This window comes from Pleurodeles waltl, chromosome 9 (genome assembly GCF_031143425.1).
Source record: "Pleurodeles waltl isolate 20211129_DDA chromosome 9, aPleWal1.hap1.20221129, whole genome shotgun sequence".
Taxonomy (NCBI): domain Eukaryota; kingdom Metazoa; phylum Chordata; class Amphibia; order Caudata; family Salamandridae; genus Pleurodeles; species Pleurodeles waltl.
This window is the reverse complement of record NC_090448.1, coordinates 424834458-424857582: the sequence shown is the minus strand read 5'-3', so window position 1 is coordinate 424857582 and position 23125 is coordinate 424834458. Positions and strand designations below refer to the sequence as shown.

Genomic DNA, 23125 nt, shown 5'->3' with positions numbered 1-23125 from the left:
CATTCTGAGCAATTTCTCTGTACTTCCATGAGACACTATTAATCATTTCTAACTGATGTTATTCCAATGTTAATGCTCTGTTTACAAAAGTTCTCCATCATGGCTACCAAAATAAGGGGACGGAGTGACTTATCTTCCGGGCCATGATAATAAAAGTAGGACGACAGGCTTGTTCCCACAAATATGGCGCTGGACTAAAACGCCAAGCCTCTGTGAGGGATTCAAATCATAACGAGGTTTTCTTCTCAGTATAACATTTTGTTTGTCCCTTTACTGGTAAGTGATATTTTAGATTACTGTAGGTTACTATAATAAATTTGAAGTCTTCCTTTAGGATTAACCTTCATTCATAGCCTATGAATTACGTTTGATTTGGCCCAATTACCTCGGGGGTTGACTGACTGTTACATTTATTACTCTGGTCATATGGCTCATCGTTTATGTCGAAAGAATACATGCTTCTTAAAATCCTAGATCAGGTATGTCCTGCGGGTAGCTGCATATATCGGGATGTAACACTCAGTCTGGTGTAATCAGTTCAAGGTTGCTCTCACATTATCATGTGCTAATTCACTTTATTATATATAGTTTTTCTCTATTTGATGTATTCCTTTCAATTTTGGGGTTTTAGAACCTATGATGGTTTTCCTATGATGGACAATCTGCTTAGGCCTTTTAAAAAACAAACAATATTTATTTGATGTATTTTGTAACATGCAATAATGCATTGTTTCTATTTGCTTTTAAATAATTGTAACACACAAGTAATAATCGTATATACTGGGCTGCATTTATTCATGATGTACAATCCTTTTTGGTAAAATGTGACAGTGGGGCCCCTCGGATCCTAGATATGAACTACCATTGCAAAATTGCTAGTAAAATTTGGTTTTAGCATATATTTGTAACATGAAGCGTGTGTTGATTTTAAAATTGGACATGCATCTGAACAAGTTTTTCACAGTTATTCGAAATTGTATACTTGTTTACTTTCTAAATTACATGTTTCAAATAAGTCCATTACTTTATATACTTATTTTCTTTAGATTGTGTGTTCTGGTCCTCTAATATGTTGTCTTGGAAAAATTAGAAAATGGACACGCCCCTGTGATATTTGATAGGTACGATATGAACCTTGTCTATAGTCACCTTATTTGACTTGGAGTGTTGCACTAGATTGCGGCAATGGTTATAGGATACAAGGTTTTTTTTTTGTCTTATCTTATCATCTTATTCACATACCAAGGATATTTTCTTGGTTGCAATGATCCTCCAACAAATTGCTTTCCAAAAGTTGACTCAAATCTGTCAGCACCTGTCCTACTAACAATTTATATATTTAACATTTAATGACTAATCAACGCATGAATAATAATATATGGATATAATTAATTCCTTTTTTACTTCTTTATAATTTTTCTACGTCGTGGTTTATTTTATCCTCACCTTCTACAATTTATTTTTATTTTGCACCATATTAGTTAGGAGAACTTTGGAATCATTCATTAACTTTTCTTTCCACATCTCGGAGGGTGAGTGAGACTATGTAGCTCCTGCAACTTTATTCCTTAATTGATTCAAAATTTTATATTTTTACAGCCTTGAGAAAGCCCTAGGTAGATATACCCTAGGGGGGGTGAAACAAGTGTTTGTGTATTCTGGTCATCTAATATGTTCTCTTGTAAAAATGAGACCATTTGCACACCCCTGTGATACATAATAGCCTTGAGAAAGCCCCAGGTAGATAAATGTGTTGGCTGTTGTCCTCCAAGTGTGCATTAATAAATAGCCTCTGGACTTACTGTCTCAACTCAGTGTATCAATTTTAAAACATAATTTGGTGATGGTGCAAGATTCAAAAGTATACACTGGATCTATGGTGAGTCTACCAATCCTTTGTAGTCTTAAGAAACTTTGTTGAGGTGAATTGGTCCATACCTCATTTGATAGCCCACATTCAGACTAAAAAGGTATTTCAGTGGATGAGAGAGTTGGACCACTGGAATACTGCTTCGATTCTTAAAAAAATGCCTACCAGTATGGGTGAATTCTACACGTTGTAGTCCCTTTTGCCTTATGTAACATTTTCTATACACTGATTACACACGCCTGATTAATTGTCTCTATATGTGTGTAATGTAAAGGACTTTGACACCTTACACTGGTATGAAAGGTGCTATAAAGCAAATGAAGACAGAGGGGCTATGGAGAGATGATAGGCACTTACCCTTCCTTTCCCACCATATATTTATGTGAAAAAGCTTTCTAAGATCTCATGTACCTAAAAAATATAAATTCAGAAATTGCTTGGAAAATGTATCATTGGACCGGAGGATTCAACTTTCCGCAATAAAACCAAACACTGAAAAGTTATTTTTGCATATTTTTTCAATACAAAATAATAAAATCTTTAGTAATTCGAGTATTTGTTTAGTGTGTAACTGTTTGTCTATTTTTTGTGAATCACTGTTTTAATGTTTAAAATTTTAAATCTTACAAATTGCTTGGGGGTCCGCGGCTTCCAGTAGTGATTCCTCAGAAGTCAAAAGGTTTGGAAGCACTGCGCTAAGCATTGTAGGTGTGTGGAGCTCTTAATCAGTCAGACATCCTTGTAAGGGAACACGTGGATGCTTTTTCTTCAGAGATGAGCTGCTACCATGGTCAGACATTTTGTAAAAACTCTGGGAGCTATGGTGACACCGAAAAGGAGCACTTTGAACTGGAAATGCTGTCTACTTACTACAAACCTCTGATATCTTTGATGTGCCGGGTGAATAAGGATGTGGAAGCAGGCGTCCTTTAGATCGAGGGCGGTCGCATAGTCGCCTTACTGCAGCAGAGGAATGACTTCTTGTAGTCATCATATGGAAGTATTCTGACAGAATGTAGCTGTTGAGGACTGAGGTCACAGATGGGTCTGAAGGAGGCATCTTTTTTTAGGGGTAATGAAGCACCAAGAGTACATCTCCTTTCCACTGTGCTGAACTGTTGAAAGAGGCGCAGATGTTCTGGGAACAATGTGTCTGTGGGTGATGGTGGTTGAAAAAGTTTGAGAGAGTATCCGTCCTGTATGTCTTGTATAGTGTCGAGAACCCAACTGTCGGAAGTGATTTCTGCTCAACGAGACAAAAAACCCTGCAACCTTCCCCCAATAGATGCTATGTGGTTGGGAGAAAAGACACAAGGTTCACTGTTTGGGAAGGACAGCCCCTTTGGGGGTGGTGCCCTTTCCTCTACCTTCGTTATTGCCCCTGTGTCCACTGCTATAGTATCCTCATGAGGGTGCCTGCTGTGTGGGCCTGGAGAAATCTCTGGATCTTTACAATGTCTATAGGGCTCTCTAGTGGTAGCTGTGGTGAGCAGTCAAAACGTGTCTAGGAGGAGTATGAAGCACTTGCAATACCACAGTAGTCACACAGTAACTTATCACACATGAAAGGGCCCACACAGTATTGCAAAAATAAAGGTACTTTATTCCAGAACACCAAACTAGATTACTATAGGCAAACCCCCTTAAGGAGGTAAGTACAAACAAAATATACACAGGTAAGTATTATGAAATACCATAAAATAGCAAGGGCCGTATAGGGGGAAGGGGGGGGGGGGGGGGGGGGGGGGGGGGGAGTCAAATCATATACTAAAAAGGTGGAATGCGAGAATGGATCCCCCACCAGAGGATATAGAGTACTTAGCCAAGGGATGGGAGAGAGTGGAACCCCATGAGATAAGTGTCTAGAAGACCCCCAGCGACCAGGTGAGCAGAGGTAAGTTACCTGGTTTGTCCTATAGGCTAACATGGGGACTCGTAAATGGAATATTACAAAAGAAGGACCACGCCAGTGGAACCCAACGGTGGATTGTGGATAAAGAGGACCTTCAAAAGTCCACGCAGGAGTGTTTACAGGTGTGCAGGAGGCAATGCCCACCCTTCTGTAGGTGAAGATCCGGGTCGATGAAGTCCAGCTGTGGAGTACAGGAGCTGCAGAGAAGTCCCTAAAGTTGCCTACGAGATGTTCCTTAATGGTTGCCGGATTGCAGATGGGCCAGTGGTCAAGATGGCCACAAAAAAGCACAAGCAAACGCAACTGGAGCTGTTGGAGATTTAAGGATATTTGTGAACCCAGTGCCTTGTTCCAAGAAGTGCCACAGGGAGCAGCTCCTACTGCTGGAGCACCACTGTAAAGGTTCATTTTTACAGAAGTGGTACTCAACGTTTGCAGTTTGAAAGACATTCTAAAATGGTTAATTGGCCATGTAAATGCATACAAGCATGTGGGTGTAAATGCAGTTTTGCATTTACTCACAAAATGTTTTTTTTTTTATATACAACTGTACACAAAGCAATAGGGATGGTGTCACTTCATGCTACCTTCTCATATTTAGCTAGTAAAGCACTTTGCTGTGATATTTATGGCAACAAGTCACAACATGCACCAAGTGCCACTATGCAAACAGATGACTTATTTGAAGCAGCCTTTTTAGATTTTGAAGTTAGACTGGCATGAGATTAATATTGGAAGATTTTATAGGAAAGTGCCCCTTTTGGACATGGTCACCCACACATTTTGCTTACTGGTACTGAGGTTTTCTGACTGAGCTGCACTGGGTCCCTGGTAAACAGATCCCCAGTGTCGGTGCTCTTTCCCTAAAAACAGGTAACAAAGTTACAATTGGCACACACTCCTCTACCTTTGTAAGTACCTAATAAGAGGTACCCCTGGAACTAGGGCATGGGTAGTGGAGAGTGTCTGTAAGAGCTGCAGCACATATGGGACACACCTAAAAAAGCTGCACACATCTGCCATTTAAGTCTGCGTGTTCTGGTGCAGGCCAGGTGAAAACACAAAATGGCACATTCATTGTGTGCCAGGCCCTAATCACAGCAAGTAAATATATGTATGTTAACCCTACAGCAGGCCTTTGAGCCCTAAGGCAAAGTGCATTATATATGATGTGAGGGCATACCTGCACGAGCAGAGATGAACTTGTGATGCCCAGCTCCATTGCTGAAAATCGCAAGTGAGTGGGGACGTCATCTTAAGCTATGTACTGGGCACTCGTCATTACGAGTTCCCAAGCTACATAATGACTTCACTGAAAACTATGGTGTTTGGTATCAAACACCTAGTCTTAATAAATCCAGGCTGATGCCAGACTCCCATTTATTATGACATGCACCCACAGGGTACCTTAGAGGTGCCCCCTGAACCCCACTAGTCTCTTAGTGTGTTGGCTGACTGTTCTCGGCCAGCCTGCCACCCCACAGACAGGTTTCTGACCCACTAGAGGTGAGAGCCCGTGGTCTCAGAGGCCAGAAACAAAGCCTGCTGCGGAGGGAGGTGTCATCACCTACTCCAGCAGGATGGCTACTGAATCTGCATACCATGACCAGGGACTTAAAATGCCCTGCTGCCTTTGATATGAACCCCAGCTCCCCCAGCCCTGAGGCCGACTCGGCACTAAGACAGGAGAACAAATTAAGTCAGCAGGTTTGTACCACCTTTGGGCTAGCCACACCCCTATAGTGGGCTACCTGGGGTGGGCACTCGAGAAAGGGTTCTACCATCTTCTTTTTGGTGGAACTAGGCCTTCTGGGACAGGGTTATGCCCACCGCAGGAAAGTGCCCTCTTTCTTGGCATGGTTACCCCCACTTTCTCCCTGTTGTCAGTGTGTTTAACCGTGTCCACTGGGATCCAGCTAACCAGGGCCTCAGTAAATATGCTCTCTCCTGTAAATTTTGGTAACTGTAGCTTTTTCTTCCCACATACTGGTCGCCCCATGTAAGTATCTAGTATACGGTACCCTGGTACCCAGGGCACTGGGGTACCAGGGGATCCCTATGGGCTCCAGCAGTTATTCTACCACCCACAGGGAGCCCATGCAAAGGGTTCTGCAGGCCTGCCATTGCAGTCTGCGTGAAACGGGTGCATGCACCCGTTTTCACTGCAGGTCACTGCACCAGGTCACTATAAAGTCACCCCTTTGGTAGGCCCTCTCAGCCCAGAGGGCAGGGTGTAGGGTGCAGGTACCTGTGGGTGAGGGCACCCCTGCACTAGCAGAGGTGCCCCCACAAACTCCAGATCCATTTTCCTGGACTTTGTGAGTGTGGGGACACCCATTTACCATTTATTGTCGTCAGCCTATCCGGCCATAACAATTACACATTTACATATACCAATCAAACATAACGCTTTAAAAATCACGTAAAATAAAAAGCATGTCAATAAACTACACTTAACATTGGTGCTTAGACATGCACCACAACGCTGCCTAATATACCCTAAATTATCATGTACATTCTTTTTAACTGCGGCTAACCAATTGTGCCATAGTTTATTTACATAACACACTAGACTGTTCTGTAATGGCATTATGGATCTAAAGATTCAATAACTTAACCTGGCGCTAATCATTTGGGACCTTTCAGTACAAACCTCCAGGTTGATGACGTCCCAGAAATTATTCCTGTTTTACCTCATCCTACACCAATTTCCCCAGGTTGGTAACACCAGTGGGATGTCGAGAGCAGTTATTCTTGTGCCAGCTGCAGGTACATTGATAAACGTAGCTTCCATGCCTCCAGGATGTATGTTGAAACCATCATCACGATGTGTTTAACATCTGATCGCATACATAGCACTTCCGCTTCTTTGCACTTCCTGACTCCATGTGTTCTGAAAAGTGGTTGTAAGTACAGTTTACGAAGTTCGAGCATAAAGTGGCATAATAAAACAAAATGGGATAATGTTTCTTGGCCGCCATGAAGGCATGGACAGCAGTCTGATCTACCCGGGGGGACAGGCTGCCATTTATTAGTCACCACCGTCACTGGTAGTGTGCCCATACGAAATTTAAAATAAAGAGCTCTTTTTTACTCTGGGTAGATACTATCTATGAAGGCAGCAGGTTTGAGTTCTTGATTAAATGAAATGTAACGCTTAAATAAAGGACTAAGGGGGTTATTCCAACTTTGGAGGAGTGTTAATCCGTCTCAAAAGTGACGGTAAAGTGACGGATATACCACCAGCCGTATTACGAGTTCCATAGGATATAATGGACTCGTAATACGGCTGGTGGTAAATCCGTCACTTTTCCGTCACTTTTGGGACGGATTAACACCTCCTCCAAAGTTGGAATAACCCCCTAAGTGTTTCGCACATGTTCCGTGTCTTTTGGTCCCAATATGACTTTTTTTTTATAGCAAGTAAACTAGGCCTTCTGCTTTTTCTTGATGAAACCAGAGTTCTTCCTGGCCTATTGCAGCCAGGGGGGTAGAGATGTGTTTAAACCAAGGCATTTTTTTATTGTTTTGTAGATTCATGATGTCAATCAATACATCTTTATATGATTTAAGTTCCTCTTTTGCCGAAATGCGAATCCAGAATCTTATTGGAGCCAATGCAATATAATCCTCAATTTTCCTCATTTTTAGATCTCTTCTTATCACATTCATCGGTGTGGCATTGCCTAGACAGAGTAATCGACGTATGAATTTGTTTTCAGTTACTTGTATTGGTGTAGTCTTTTTGAATCCCCAAATCTCTGCGCCATATAATACTGCGGCCATTGCTTTTGTTTTGTATGCAAGCAGTGCAGAACTCACAGAGTGATTACCTGTGGCTTTTGCAAATCTGAGTACGGCTCCAGCTTGTTGGTCCATGGAGATGTTACTTTTATAGACTTGCGGTTTCCATGTCAATTTGTCATCCAGCCTGCAGCCCAGGTAGTCATAGGTGACCACTTGTGCCAGGGGCTTTTTATTTACCCTGAAGGTCACTCGCATCTTCTGTTTTTGATTGAGAATCATAAACTTGGTTTTGCCCTCATTGATCGCCATGTTCCTCGAGGCACAAAATGATTCAAAGCCCTTTAGTAGACGGTGCATTGCTATCTCCGTTCTTGTCAGTAGTACAGCGTAATCTGCGAAGAGCAGGATAGGTATGCTTTTGTTGGCTAGTTTCGGCACGTCCTAGTTTAAGTTCCTCAGGTTTTGGCCTACTTCATTTATATAGCAACTTAATAGAGGTGGGGCCAAGACACAGCCTTGTTTAACACCTCGCTGGATTGGAATCTCTGCCGTATAGTCATTTCTCGCGCTGTATCTGACCCTGGCGGTATTTCCTGTATGCAGTAAGATTAACAGCCTTAAGATTTTTCCTGGTATTCCCATTTCTGACAGTAGCTGCCATAATGTTTGGCGATTCACACTGTCAAATGCTGTTTGAAGATCCACAAAGACCAGGTATAATGGGGAGTCCTTTAGGGCGACATACTTTGCACAAATCATGTTCAGCTTGAAGAGTTGATCTGTTGTGCTTTGGCCCCTCCTAAAACCAGCTTGATGTAACCATAATAAATCTCCATCCTCCAACCACTGGTCTAGGCGTGACTGGATCAATTTGGCGAACATTTTCCCAACACTGTCAAGCAATGAGATTGGCCTGTAGTTACACACCATGTCCCTTGGCCCTTTTTTGTGAATTAGAACAATTATTGATTTCCTCCATGAATGCGGAATTACCTCAAAGTGCCAAACGCTGTTAAATTGGCGAGCTAGAGCAGGTAGCCATAACGTTAGTTGGTTACGGTAGACGTCTGAGGGAATGCCATCTGGACCTACAGCCTGGTACGGCTTTTGGAGAAGGATAACATGTTTTATGTCTTTCTCACTGAATTCAAATGCTCGCTCCATGGCGCCTGGAAAAACATGTGTTATTTGCACAGAGTTTGCACCGGAGAGATTACTGAGGACTGATTAATCCTGTGTTTCGTATTCTGATACAATGGGCCGTTTTGATGATACCACATTGGTTTCTTGGGATGGCAATGCCTTGCTTGATTTGTGGTTGTTGCCATCTGATCAATGGCTGAGAATATTTGGTTTACTGATGCTCCCAGGTACAGTCATGTCCTCTTCCTGATACAGGGCGGCGAAGTGCTTTACCCAGAGTTGTGGGTTGATGTTCAACTCTAAATTTTTTGGGGGGCCTTCACATCCCCACCTAATTATCTCCTAGAAATGTATAGAGTTTCCAGTCGAGATTGTATGCAAGAGGTCTTTCCAAAGCTTGTGTGGAAAAGTCTTCTTCTTATAACAGAGTAATTTCTAATATTGTTGCCTGCACTCGAAAAAGTGTTGCTCATTGAAATTATTTCGGTGCCAGTTCTTTAGTGCTTGTGATAGCGTGTTTTTTAATTTTAAATACTCATCGTCGAACCAGCCCTCAGTCGTTTCTGGGTTGGTTTTGAGCTGCCTGGTTCTTTCCTTTGATGTTTGTAATAGCAAATTGTTGAAATTATGCAAAAAGAGTGAGGCCTCATTGTCTGGTAGGTTAAGGAACGTGGAGAGTGATGACAACCAGGTTTGACTAGGTGCACCCATAAAAGATTCGACCGCGTCTGTCCCTACAATGTTATTCCTGTTTAGTCTCAGGGCTATTGTTAGGCTATATCTTTTTTTTATGGGGGTTCAGATTTCCCATGTTTCATGTCCGGGTAGGCCATCTCCATTAGCAACAGGCCGTGGTCACTCTCTATCCTGCCTCTTATTTCCATGTCAGTAACATAGTGCCAGGCTTCAATGTTTATTGCCATGTAGTCAATAATACTTTGCATTTTCCCAGTTCGAAAAGTAGATTTGAAAGCTCTGTCTGTGTTTGTTCTCTCGTTTAGTGTACGGGTCCCTCCTTCTATTAAGAGCTTCAAAGATTAGTTCTCCTTTCTTGGAGTCTTGGCAACGCTGAGTAGAAGGGATCGGAATATTCCATGCATGATCTTCCTCTACTACTTGTTCATCCCAGAGAGTAGAACGGGGTTTGGTGTTAAAATAGTCACATATTAGTAGGATGCCTTTACAGAACTGATGAGGATAGTCATGCATGTGGTCAAATCCTGGATTCCGCCGGCTTTTAGACCTTTTATTTAAGATGTATTCCTTGAGCAGCCGCACTCCTGGCTTGACTTGAACCCAGTTGATAGGAGTGAAATACACATTCACTATTTCGAGTGACCACTCCTTGTAGTTTACTGTTAGCGTATGAATTTCCTTGTTTAATACATGTGTTACTGCAGAATTTTCCAGCAGTGAAGTTCTAATCCAGATAATCAAGCCTCCTGTTGGTCTTTCTTTTTTGCGTTTAGTTGCGGGTAGATGAAAGGTGGAGAACCCATCTAGATCGATGGCGTTAGTAGACCAGGTTTCCTAGAAGCAAATGATATCTTATTCTTTAATAAATTCTACCCAGTCCTTGTCCTCCATTTTGGCTTTTAGGCCTGCAATATTCCAACTTAGTACAAAAGATATAACTAGTCCATCACTAAAAATTCTAAGGCAATCCATTTTTTGCTACAGGCTTCTAAGTGACTGTTCCTCACATGTCTGTGGCAGTAAAGGGTTACCCATGATGTTTCTTGGGAAGTTAACCAGCAAGCGGAACCTCACGTTGCTCAGGTTTGTTCGTTCGGGTAATTTTTGTTTGGAGCTAATTGCTCCCTGCAATATCGACCCAGAGTTGCCTTTTGCCTCGTACCTGCTTTGGCACATTATACTTTGGAGCTTTTTCATGAAATATTGATGGATACAGTTCCTTTTGGGGGATGACAATGGATATTCCCCAGCTCTTCAGCAGACTGGAGCATTTTCAGAATCTGTTTTACTATCCATAGCGAAACCCAGACTGTTTCTGTTGATTCCCCACTTTCTAACCCTTTTCTTTGTGTGAATCTTACTGAGAGCAGGTCTTTAGTTGTTACGTTCTGAAAGGCTGGCAGGGAATTAACCAGTTGTAGAATATTACACCTGTTTAGAATGTCTTGGCTCCCCTTTTGAGGAATACTCGGGGATAAACATGATCACTTCTTCGTGCTCTTTAGTTCTTTCAGTGTGGCTCTCGGTATGCTCACTGCCTCCCTGCGACCAACTTCCTTGCGATCGATTATCTTCCTTTTCATTACTATTGGTGATAGTTACCAATCCTGTAGATGTTGGCTCTTCCTAATCTTTTATCCTTCCCTGATATATCTCTGTATCCTTACGCCCTTCATGTATTTGCCTTTTTGATGGCCAGTTTTCCATTTTTACTTCATTTTCCCGGTCAAGTGCTGGGCACGAAAGGGCTCCACGAGCTGGCTACTGTCATTTTCTAGACTGATCTGAGAATATGTTGATTTTGTCCGAGGTACAGGAATTGTCATTGGTTTCCACACATGTGATTATTCTTGTACTTAGTTCGCTTCCTGTTGGCTCAGTGCTCTTTGCCCTCCTGATTTCGCTTTTACTATTGGCTTGTGGTGTCCCCTAGGAAGTGGAGTTTAAGAATCGCTGGCAGTTTCCATTATGATTCCCCCACTACATTTGGGTAATGTACTTGAACTAAATTTTCTGTTTTTGGTAATTCCGGAATTCTTGTCTTTACTGTTGCTTGACTTTGATTTTGATATCTCTGGACTCCATTTGGGTGTTCCATTGGCTAAGGAACTGCTTGCCTCACTTAACCCTAGGTTTGTTACTAGATCTATTTCCGGCCTCTTTATGTTACCTGTCCCATGGGTAAGTGCTTGGCTTCCCCTAAGTGCTGTGGGTATTCAGCGTTTGTCGCACAATAACCCTGAGTTTTTATTCGTGAAGTTGCCATCTTTGGCCATTGCTTACCCAGGACACACTGTCTTGATGTTTTGATCTATGTGCTGCTGTTGGGCGAGCTGTTCGGCAATTTTTCTGGTTTGCCCTGCTGGGCTTAACTGCTGCAACAGATTTGGTTCCTTTTTTGTTGTAACATTTGTATTCCCTCCGACTTTTTTCCATTTATTTTTCCGTTTCCCTCTTTGTTGAGGCCTTTTGCTCTGGGCCCTCTTTTCTGCTATATTTGAAGCTTCAGTTCCTGGTGCAAGGCTTCCGTTCTTTCCCTCTGTCTTGTCTATGCAAATGTTCGCGTTTGGGCAGTCTTCTCACCCCAGGCTTGATGGCTCTTATCTATCTGTTGGCATTCCTGGAGTTCTAGACTCTATTTCTGTGGGCTCGCGGTTGCGCACATAGGAGCTTTTGAGGCTGTATTTGCAATCTTCAATTATGTTTTTTATTACCTTCGGGACTTCCAGTAGCTTTTCCAGCAATGGTCCACAGGCTTGTCTGTCCACCTTGTCAACCACAGCCTGTCGTCGCAGATTTTCCCTGACAACGCCCTCTACCAGGGCCATACCATAATCTATGGTCTTTACTGAGGCTGTAAATTGTTTGGTCAGCTCCAGTTGATTGTCGAGTTTAAGGGACTGGGCCATGATCGTTGTTGCAATTAAGTCAAAGGTTGTACATATCATTTTCATGGTATTAAGAATTGGTTGATCTAGTGAGAAATCGTCTCTTTTTTCCCCAGGCTTGCCTGTTATGCTTATTAAATGTATGGCCTTCTGAGGTCATCATCCTTGACCCCAAGGCCTTTTATTAGATCGCCATCCAGGAAATTTAGGTCTTCTGATGTTATGCTGTTTAATTGGGGCTCTATATTGCCAATTGCAGAGTTGTCGAGTGAGGTGAGCTCTAGACTAAATGAACTAATTTTGTGTCTACGTAGTGTTGAATTGATTTTTCCTACTTGGCTTCCATAATAGGACTGCGGCGCTGAAAGCTTACGGATCTGCTTTGTTGATGGTGGTTCCATTTTGGGCCCCTTTATATTCTGATGTACTATTGGCTCTGCTTGGACACATTCTGCAAGAATTGTTTGCGAGGTGCTCCCAGGGTTGGATGACCCTGTTTGGGCACGGAAATCATTCCTGTGGAATTCATGACTTGTTCTTTGCTCCCTAGGAAATGGCCCCCCTCTGGTGGATTATTTACTTCCGCTTCACCACCCTTCGAGGAGTCGTTCATTGATCTTGATGAACGCGGCAAAGGTAAAGGAATATCCAGCTGCCAAATCTCCACTTGCTCTAGCTCCCCTCGCCTTGGCGTCCTCTTTTTCCCCAGTGGCTGTACTATGGAGTCACTAATCATGGAGCTTTGCATCTGCAGCCAATCAGTGGTCGAGGTAAGATAGTTATAATAGTTGGTTATAGTGTATGCCTTTGATTTGGCTCTCCTAATCCAGTTGTTCCCAGCTAATCCCATGTGCGTTGATATGTTCTGTTGTTTCCTGCTTGGGGGACTTGTGGGGCCCCTCTCAGTTTCTCATACGTTTGATGTTACGTACCCGATGTTGTGGGTCAGGCTCCGCCCGTTCCTCCCACTGGGTCTCTTGTCCTCCAATTCGTCGGGGCCAGCGCAAGGTTCCAAGTCCAGATAGGGCGCCCCACCCGTCCTCTCTTCTGCTTCACTTTCATCGACTGGGCTTTGTTGAGCATCCCAAGCTGAGGCCTCGGCTTGCCTTGCGAGTTTCCCTTGGGTTAATTGTGAGGTCCTGAGGTCCTGATCTGACCCGGGATCTTGCGGATGGTCGAGCTCCTGCTTTGAACTTTGGAGCTTTGTTGGGCGGGCTGGTCCTTCGTTGGTCTCCTTAGCTCTCTTTGTTTTTCCCCTTGTTCCAAACATCCAGGGGATACTTGACTTCACCTTTAGTTACTTGCTAAATCTTTGAGAGCCTTAAATGACTTTTGTTTGTTTCTGTTTGTTGTTGTTGCTGGGCTCTTGCCTTCTAACACAGCCTTTCAGCGATTAGTATACGCGATATAACTGTCCCTCAGGCATTGTTAGCATCTGCTCCACTCCTCTCCTTATCTGTCTCCTCTCTTCGCCCCTTAGCGGCTGCTCATTTGCAGCTCGACTGGCGACTGTTTATGGGTTATTACTGGCTGCTAAAGGTTAATATCAAGCAGTCAAAGCAGATCGTCAAGTTGCTTGCTCGCTTACTTGCATCTGTTTGGTGTCTGGCATCTGGCGACTTCACTCCTCTCCTCTCCTCCTCATTTGTGTGCCTGGTCTTAGCCACATGAAGGCTACGCCAGAAGCCAAGTACCCAGCAACCTACCACCAGGAAATGGCAACAGCAACAGCCAAAGTGGGGTAGGGCAGCGAGGAGCAGCAAGGGGCAGCCGGGCCCCCCACTCAAGCCAGCAGGGCAGCACAGGAGCACAGATCACTTGGGGGCAAGCAGGGCCAGCAGCAGTAGCAGTGGCAGGATCAGCTCACTGCGCCACCTCCAAGCACCGCCATGGAGAGGTACACTTTTCACGCGGCACCATGGAGGACCTGTGCAAACCTTGCACGCCTCGCACACTTCGCAGCAGCACCCACGCTGCCTGAATCCGCGTCGCCACCACCACTCGCCTCCACCCACTGGGAGAGCCGCAGGCAGCCCGGCACCAGCGTTGTCGTCTGCGTCAGATCACGGCACAGTAGTAGGTGCAGCTGCCCTTTTTTCTTCACAGAAATAACGAGGCTACAAAAAAGTGGAAATCCAAGACCAGCCTAGAAGAAAGAAGGAATCTCCCTTGGAGTGAAGGAGCCACTCCCCCCGCATCTGCAGGTACCTGCTGCAAAGACGACCGGCTGCGTGGATATTCTCTCTTCCTGAGCTGCGTGGATCCTACATCACAGGTGGTGGTCCGGAGTAGTCCTCTTGGTCCTCTCTGTAGGCTACCCAACTTTGGTGGAGGTAAGCCTTTTTCCTTCCCACGCAGGACAGTACCCCCGTGCACTGCATCTCTTGCAGCTGCCAAGGCTTATTTGCATCTCCTCCAAGGAATCTTCAGACAACGTGTAGTTCCAGTCCCCAGCACTCCTTTCTGAGATGCACAGCCCTCTGCATGGTTCTCCTGCGGCGTGGGATCCTTTTCTGTAGTGCAGCATGGGCTCCTCCTGCAACTTCTGTGTCCCCGTCTTGTGGGTGCTGCCTTTGCTACTGTGGACTCAGTTTTTTTCAGGGTCACCTCTGACTCCCCCTTCTGGGTTGAGTCCTCTTGGGTCTTGCTGGTCCCCGGCAGCTCTACTTTTCCACTAACCACGAATTTGCCTTTGTCAAGGCTGGTCGGTGGAATTCCTGCACCAACACCCGTCTGCAATTTTCACTCCAGCGTGGGAATTCTTCTGCATCCATCAGGAACTCTTCTCCAGCTCCAGGGCTGCAGTGCTGACCTGTTCTTCCTTACCGTTGACCAACTCCTGCAAGTACAACTGGGTTGGTAGCAACTCCTACTCCTCCTGAAATCCACTGACACTTCTGTAATTGGTCCCCTCTCTCCACAGGTCGTCTTCTCCAGGAATCCACCACTGGTATCTTGCAGTCTTTTTGGGTTGTCTTCTTTTCTTCCTTTTGGGTGGTTTGGGGGAAATTCCAGTGATTTACTCCTGCTTTCCTGGTCGCTTGGGGGTATTGTGTTACCTCTGTGGTTTTCTAGTACCCCCAGCTCCCCTCTACACATTTCACTTACCTAGGTGGGGGTGCTGTGTTCGCATTCCATTTTATTTAGTGTCTGGTTTGGCCTCCCCCTAGGGTCAGTTTTGGTTATCTACATTTGCACTGTTTTCTAACCTTTTCTATGCCTATTTCTGATTAATAGTGCACATATTTAGCATGTTTACTTACCTCCTAAGGGACTATTGCCCTTTTAGTAATTTTGGTATTGTGTAACTAAAATAAACTACCTTCATTTTTTTTTAACAGCGTGATTCTTTCATGTATATAAGTGCTGAGAGACTACAAGTGTGATTGCATGAGCTTTGCATGTCTCCTAGATAAGCCTTGGCTGCTCATCCACAGCTACCTCTAGATAGCCTGGCTTCTAGACACTGCCTACACTTCACTAAGGGGGAATAGCTGGACCTAGTATAAGATGTAATTCCTTAGGTACCTGCCACACACCAGGCCTGCTTACTACACCCACTCCCCACAGGAAGTGGTTATACAGGGGGGTCTAGTCACCCCAAGGGTAAGTAGCTTATTTGCTACTACTCTACACTCCCCTAAATTGAGTAATTAGGTGCCCCCTCACACCAGAAGAACAGATATGTCTGACCCAAAGGAAAAGAGGCCAAAGATAAGTCGAAGGAACGAGAACTGCGGACGACTAAAGGACATTTGACGCAACACCCTGCCTACCTAACTGCTCCAGTCCCAACAATCCTAACATTGTGACTCGTCCTGCAGATGTGAGGACGCTAAAAGCCGCGTAGGTTCTCCAGCACTTTGTCAGTCAGAATCTCTCTTGGACTGGAGGACCCACTTCCCTGTTTCCTTCAGGCACCAGCCCAAACATCTGGTCCACGGTTCTGCTGACCACTGGGTCCTCCGATGCAGCAGCTGTCCAGGAGGATGTCACTCCACTCGCAGGGACCAGTCCCATCTCCCCCTCCAAGTGAAAAGATATCAGGACCAACCGGAGCTGAGCTGCACCAATGCCTGAGGTACTGGACCCCTTACAAAAACCAAGGCTTGCTGAGGCCCAACCCAGACTCCAACAACAAATCCAAAGACACGCCATCAAGGGATGTCAGCCCTGCCAAGGACATCTTCTAGAGCTGTCCAGCTGTCCTGTTTTGTCTCTCTTCTTGCAGGCCCCCGAATATCTGAGGGTGCCTTGACGCAGAAGCACTGACAGCAAATATCCATGGCATCAGAGTTTACCGGCCAAGATCCCTGACAACCATTGGTGTTCTCTTGCTCCCAGGACACCAACCAACCAAGCCCCTTCGAGAGCTCCTGGACTTGTTCCCAAGTCCCCCCTTGTACTCTTTCTAGGTGCCCTCCCCCTCATCGCCAGATGTGCGATGCACAGGAAACAAGACTAGCACCACTGCACCCAGACAACCCAGGGCTGGTAAATCTGAACTGCTGTTCTGGTTTGTGACTATATATCCCTAGCATCCTTCTACCTACAGTGGACCCCCAAGAACTGATTGTAAGAACTGCTTTGCAGTAAAAGTGCTTTGGAACCTTGAGCACGTAAACACTAATTTGAGTAAAACTGTTACTTGCTAAACCTTTATAAAACTGCAACAGTATTTATCTTCTTGAAAGTATTCTGGTGATGAAACATAATATAAACAAAGTAACGTTTTTTTAAACAACGTTCCTTCTTGAGTGTATGCCTCATTTATGGACTCTGTGTTAAACAAATGCTTAGCACCACCTGCTGATAACTGCTCGCCCATACCACCAGAAAAGAGAGCTTTTGAGATTGTCATTTTTAACCCCTGTACACCAATTAGGGTTGCCTGTACTATCTGCAAAGCATACCCTTACATTCGTTACACTACATGAGTGACCAGCTTCCTACAGACGCCATCAATAAAACTTAGCAAATCATGCTTTTTGCACCCTATTCACATGAGACATTCCTGAAAACATCATATACATCTGCTAAAGTACCCTGCTTTGCTCTGAACATTTCTGTCAGCATCTTTTAATGAAAAAGTAACTCGCCTTCGGTAACGCCTTACCTGGTAGAGACAATTTCTAGTTGTAGATTCCTTAGCTTTGAATTCTCCCCAGTTGTCAGACTGGATATGGAAGATTTTCAAGAGCAGTACTCCTGCAAGCCATTAGGTGGCATCAATCTACTCAGCAACCATCGTCAGCATTATTCGTGCCGGATATGATGTTGTGGTGCCTATATAGGCGCCACTCCAGCACACTGACGTCAGTTTCTTTTCACAATTTTCCACGCCAAAAGCACAGAGCCATAAAGAAACTGACTGCTGGTTAGTCAAAACTAAGGCCCATTAAGGGGAGTCCTTGCCCCTAGAAATCAGTTCGCAGAGCAGAAGGATGGGTGGTTCATTAAGGAATCTGCAACTAAATATAGTCTCTACCACCAGAGTGTCCAGACAGTAGTGCTTAATAAATGTGTGCAGGGAGGCCCACGCTGCCGCCTGACATATGTCAAGGACTGGAACTCCACATGCTAACGCAGTGGTCACAGCTTGAGCTTGGGTAGAATGAGCATGCAAACCCTTAGGGGGTTACTTTTTGGCCAGTGCGCAGCAGATCTTAGTGCCGAGTACGACCAATCTGGAGATGGTCTGCTTCTACACTGCCTAACCTTTCTTTGCCCCCACATAATCTACAAAGAGCTGGCCATCCACCCGGAACTCTTTCGTATTATCAAAGTAGAAAGCCAATGCCTGTTTTTTGTATCCAGGTGGTGGAATCTCGCCTCTTCTTTAGAAGGATGTGGGGATGTGAAAAAAGCAGGCAAGGTGATGGAGTGGTCTACATGAAAGGGCGTAGCCACTTTTGGCATAAAGGAAGCCAGAGTGCAAAGCACCACTTTCTAAGGATAGATGGAAAAGTAGGGTGGCTTAGATGGCAATGCCTGCAGCCCACTCACCCTGCGGACAGATTTAATAGCCACAAGGAAGGCTGTTTTCAAAGTGAGAAGATTGAGAGAACAACTGAGCAGAGGCTTGAAGGGAGTGCACATCAGAAATGTCAAAACGAAATTCAGATCCCCTTGGGGCATGATGAATGGGGATGGAGGAAAGAGATGTGTAAGACATTTGAGGAACCCATGTACAATAGGAGACCTAAACAAAGAAGGTTGATCAGGCCACCTCAAAAAAGCAAAAATAGCAGATAAATAACCTTTAAGAGTGCCCACAGAAGAGCCCTGCTGGGCCAAGGATAGGATAAACAACAGGAACTCAGGGAGAGAGTCAGAAAGGGTGTCAACAGCGTTGTCGTTGCACCATGATACAAATGTCTTCCAACAACAGACGTATACAGTTTTGGTGGCAGGACGCCTGGCTGCCAAGATTGTGTTTGACTTCGGGAGAAAGGTCAAAAGCTGCCAACTGTTGCCGCTCAATCTCTACGCAAGAGGATAGAGGGTGTACAGTTTGGGGTGCAGAACCCTTCCCTGCTGCTGCAACAGAAGATCCTCCTGAAGGGGCAGTCTGATCGGAGGATCGATGGACTTGCTCAGCAGCTCGTACACAAGGCTCTCTGTGCCCAGTTCATAGCCACAAGGATTAATTTAGCCCGGTCGTTCTTGATCTTCTTGAGAACTCGGGGCAGATGTGGTATGGGTGGAAAGGCGTACAGAAGTCTTGAGTTTCGCTAGAGATGAAAAGCGATTGCACCTTGGAAACTACAACAAACAAAACTGTGCGTTCTCTGCAGAGGCAAACAGATCTAACCAAGGCTCTTCCCACTGCTAAAAGAGCCCGTGTCACTTGCAGAGAGAGATGTCATGCATGATCTGCTGGGCATTTTCGGCTGAGTTTGTCTATTCTGGTGTTCAGAGATCCAACCATATGTTGAGCCACCAGGGATATACCATGCTGTTCCAGCCACATTCAGAGGTGCAGAGCCTCTTGACAAAGGGTCAATGACCCCACCCTGCTCTGCTTGCTGCAGTACTACATGGTGGTGATGTTGTCGCTGAACACCTGCACCATCTTTCTCTTGATAGTGGAAAGAAATGGTTTCAATGCTAGCCGGATCGCATGGTGTTCCAACAGGTTTATGTGGCGTCCGGATTCCGCCAGTGACCAGATGCCTCTGATCCCCACCCCTCCCAGATTGCCACCCCATCTCAGGAGTGGGGCATCAGTCACTACTGTCAGATTTGGTAGAAGGGAAAGGGATCTGCCTCGGACCCAACTGCAGTTCGTTAACCACCACTGCAGATCTTTTGCAGTTCCCTTTGAGAGATTTCCCGGATGCTGCGCCCACTGGAACTTCAGGTCCAAATGCAGAGCGTGCATATGGCAAGTGTCACCAGGAGGATGCAGGACACCATGAGGCCCTGTAGCCTTGGAATCATTCTCACTGAAATCCAGGATAGAGTCTGCTCCGGAGGATAAGCCTGAAACTGCACTGCGTCAAGAAAAGCTCAGATGAAAGGAAGTGACTGAGAGGGAGTCAAGTGTGACTCAGGTATATTTATAGTGAACCACAGCGAATGCAGGAGGTCGGTATTGTCCGAAGGTGGGAGGCGACAGCCTGGCACGAGCCCACCTTCAACTGCCAGTTGTCGAGATAGGGGACAACTAAAACCCCTAGCCTCCACAGATGAGCTGCAACCACCACCATCATCTTGGTGACCACCCAAAGAGCACTGGTAAGGCCAAAGGTGAGAACAGTGAACTGAAAGAGCTAGTGGCCTACCTTGAACCGTAAGTAACATCTGTGAGCAAGCAGGAAAGGGATATGAAAATAAGATTTAAATGCTACCATCCAGTCTCCTGAGTCAAGGGCAGATATGACTTGAGCCAAAGTGAGCACCTTGAACTTTACCTTCTGGAGGAAGAGATTGAGGAACCGAAGATCTAGGATAGGACGGAGTCCCTTGCCCTTTTTGGTAACCAGAAAGTAGCTGGAATATCAACCACCAACCCCGACCTACTTCTGGCACGGGAATACTCTCTATGGCTCTCTTGGCCAAAAGAGCTGTAACTTCCTCGTGGAGAAGAGACAAGTGATTCTCCGTCATCTGATCGTACGGTGGTGGCATGGAGGGAGGGGCTGTTTCAAAGGGGATGCAGAAGCCCTTTTCAGGCTATCTGCACAACCCACCTGTCTCACATGATGGATTGCCAGTGGAGCAGGTGATGACAAATCCTGACGCCAATTGGCCAACAGTAGGGAAGAGTCAGACTAGGAAGGCTTAGAGGCTGCTGAGGGTGTGGGAGGGGTGAGGGGGGAGGACTGTCGAGACCGCTGACCATATGATCCACGAGGTCAGTGGATCCCACGCCCTCAGCCACGGAGAGGCTGGGCAGCATGCGCGGTACGGTGGCTGGCTGGGAATGGACACAGTTGGAGGCCCCTTTGGTAGCCATGAAATTTGAGGACAGCAGGCTGTCCAGACTGCTAAGCCACCTGATCCACGAGGTCAGTGGATTCTGCATCCTCAGCCATGCAGAGGCTGGGCAGCATCCATGGCATGGTGGTTGGCTGAGCATGGAGGCGGTTGGAGGCCCCTCTGCCTGGTCTCCGAAGAGATGAGTATAATCAAAAGGAATGTCCATCACAGAAGCTTGGTCATCCCCTGAAAAGCCTGATGTCCGCAGCCAGGTGTGGCACCTCAAGGCCACTGTTGAAACCACTCTGCCAAGGGAATCAGTTGTGTCCAGTCTGCAATGGACTGTGAACTTCCCTGCATCTCTGATCTGCAATAGCCTGAGAGTACGCAGCCCGAGCCTCCTCCAGGACCTGTGGCAGCACTTGTGCCACAGCATGTGGGAATAACAGCCCTGGTGTTGAAAGAAAAAACTGGCATCAGCGTGCCAGAGTGGCACCTATATAGGAACCGTAATGCCACATCCAGCAAAGATGCCACCGATCTAGGAGCAGATTGACACCACCCAGCGGCGCGCAGATGTACTACTCACAAAAACCAGTATGATGCCCGGGGAGAATTCAAAGGTAAGGAATCTGCAAGTAGCGGTCTCTATTAGATATTAACATTTATATGTAAAGATGGAGATTGTTGGAATACCTTTGAGAGCTGACCCAGGCAACAATGTCAATTACGTTTCCGATCTAAAGCCGGAATAAAATCACCTTTGACTAACCCCTGGTAAATGTATATAAAAACAAAAAATCTAAAATCCGTGAAGCTAATGGTTAGGAAAGAGAGAAGAAAGTAGAACACGTATTGAAGTTTGAATCTGATGTAAGCTCTCCTAAAAATTAAAATGTGAGGAAATTCTTTGAGTGATACAATACCTTCCTCTGATTGACATCTTGCCAATTAATGGAGGTGAAGAATCTGTGAGCCATGACTTCTTTGGCATCATTGGGACCTCCACCTAACCTGAAAAGGCACAGGGGATGAAGCATTTTAGTATGCTTTTTCATAACGGTGAATGCATCTTTTAAGATTTATAGTCTGATCAGTTGATCGTTACAATACAGAAAATGAAAATGTGACTGACAGAAAGCAGTAAGAATGACAACATTAAAGCCTAGAAGGAAATACCTAAATGAATACAGAGCAGGAGTTTAGATTTTATTTTACACTTTTCAAGAGAAGCAGGTCGTTTTTGCGAAACTGCTTTCACATCAAGCTAAGGGCCAAGTGTTTGCTCCATGGATATATGTTGAAAAGAAAAATATATCAAGTGCAGATTCATTAAGTTTTAGAAACTGACTAATGTACAAGCTATAGTTCAACCAACAAATCTAAAGGATAAAATGATCCTAGAGATATCAGTGGGAAGTATGAGGCCTGCTTCTCAACATATGTAAAAGGGATGAGCTGATATAAGGACAAAATCTGCTTTCAGAGGGAAATCCTTTTTAAACTACTATAGCAATCCATGCTTTCATTTTTACACAATTGAAACTAAAACAACTGTATTATGAGAACCAAAGGTGTGAAAAGCCATTATTAAATTATATCAGTCCATAAAAATATGGTAATTTAACACTGTAATGACTATTAATACATATGTCAATGGGACAAGACACCGATGAGAAGGCAACTGCCCCTACGAAGTTTACATATTATTTGTGCATGCACTGGAGATGCCTGGCACATAGAAATTTAGACACTTCAGCAATCAAGGGCTTAAGGAGAACTAACGTTTCAAGCTGAAAAGTATTATGAGGTTTATCTAATATTTCCAGCACCTGTTTTCAGTTAAGGGTGATGAGGAGGGCCTTATACGGATTCAGACGGACAAAGGAGGTCATGCTGCTTAGTACACGGATTGCTTTATTAAGATGCAAAGAAAATACGTGATTTGCTCACCGTAGCTTAGGGTCCTTCTTCAGCAGCCCTGCCAGCAGAGACTTTGCTTCAGGACTCAGGGTGCGAGGAAAGCGAATCTCTTCCATCAGAATGAGCTCAAAAAGCCTTTCATGATCTTGGTTATAAAATGGTAGACGTCCACACATCATTTCATACATTACCACACCTAAGCCCCACCAGTCCACAGCACGACCATAATCATTGTCTTCCAGCACCTACCATGAAAAAACAGAAGAATTAGTTCCAAGAAATGTAGGTCGTTTTCTAGGTCGTCATGCTTTTAAAAAAAATCAAAATGGTAACTATTTAAGATCCTTACAAATGTGTTTATCTTCAATCTGGGCACTGTTCAGAAAATGTTGAAATCTTTATCAAAGGAGGGCAACATTTAAATAATCTTTACAATGTATACACATTTGCAACTAGCTCAAACTGCTGGCAATTAGCTGTTCTCTAGAATGGTCTATTTAAAAAACGATTTTTTTTTTGCAT

General features: G+C 44.8%; 1 protein-coding gene across 2 annotated transcripts in view; it reads right to left on the bottom strand.

Moving 5' to 3' along the window:
- AKT2 (AKT serine/threonine kinase 2) overlaps positions 1-23125 on the bottom strand; it is a 524320-nt gene that overhangs the window by 12110 nt on the left and 489085 nt on the right. For both annotated transcript variants that reach the window (XM_069207237.1, XM_069207238.1), the window contains 2 exons: positions 22634-22848; positions 21607-21694 (listed from right to left, as the gene is read on the bottom strand). In XM_069207237.1, coding sequence (XP_069063338.1) covers positions 21607-21694; positions 22634-22848 — 303 coding nt within the window. The remainder of the gene's footprint in view (positions 1-21606; positions 21695-22633; positions 22849-23125) is intronic.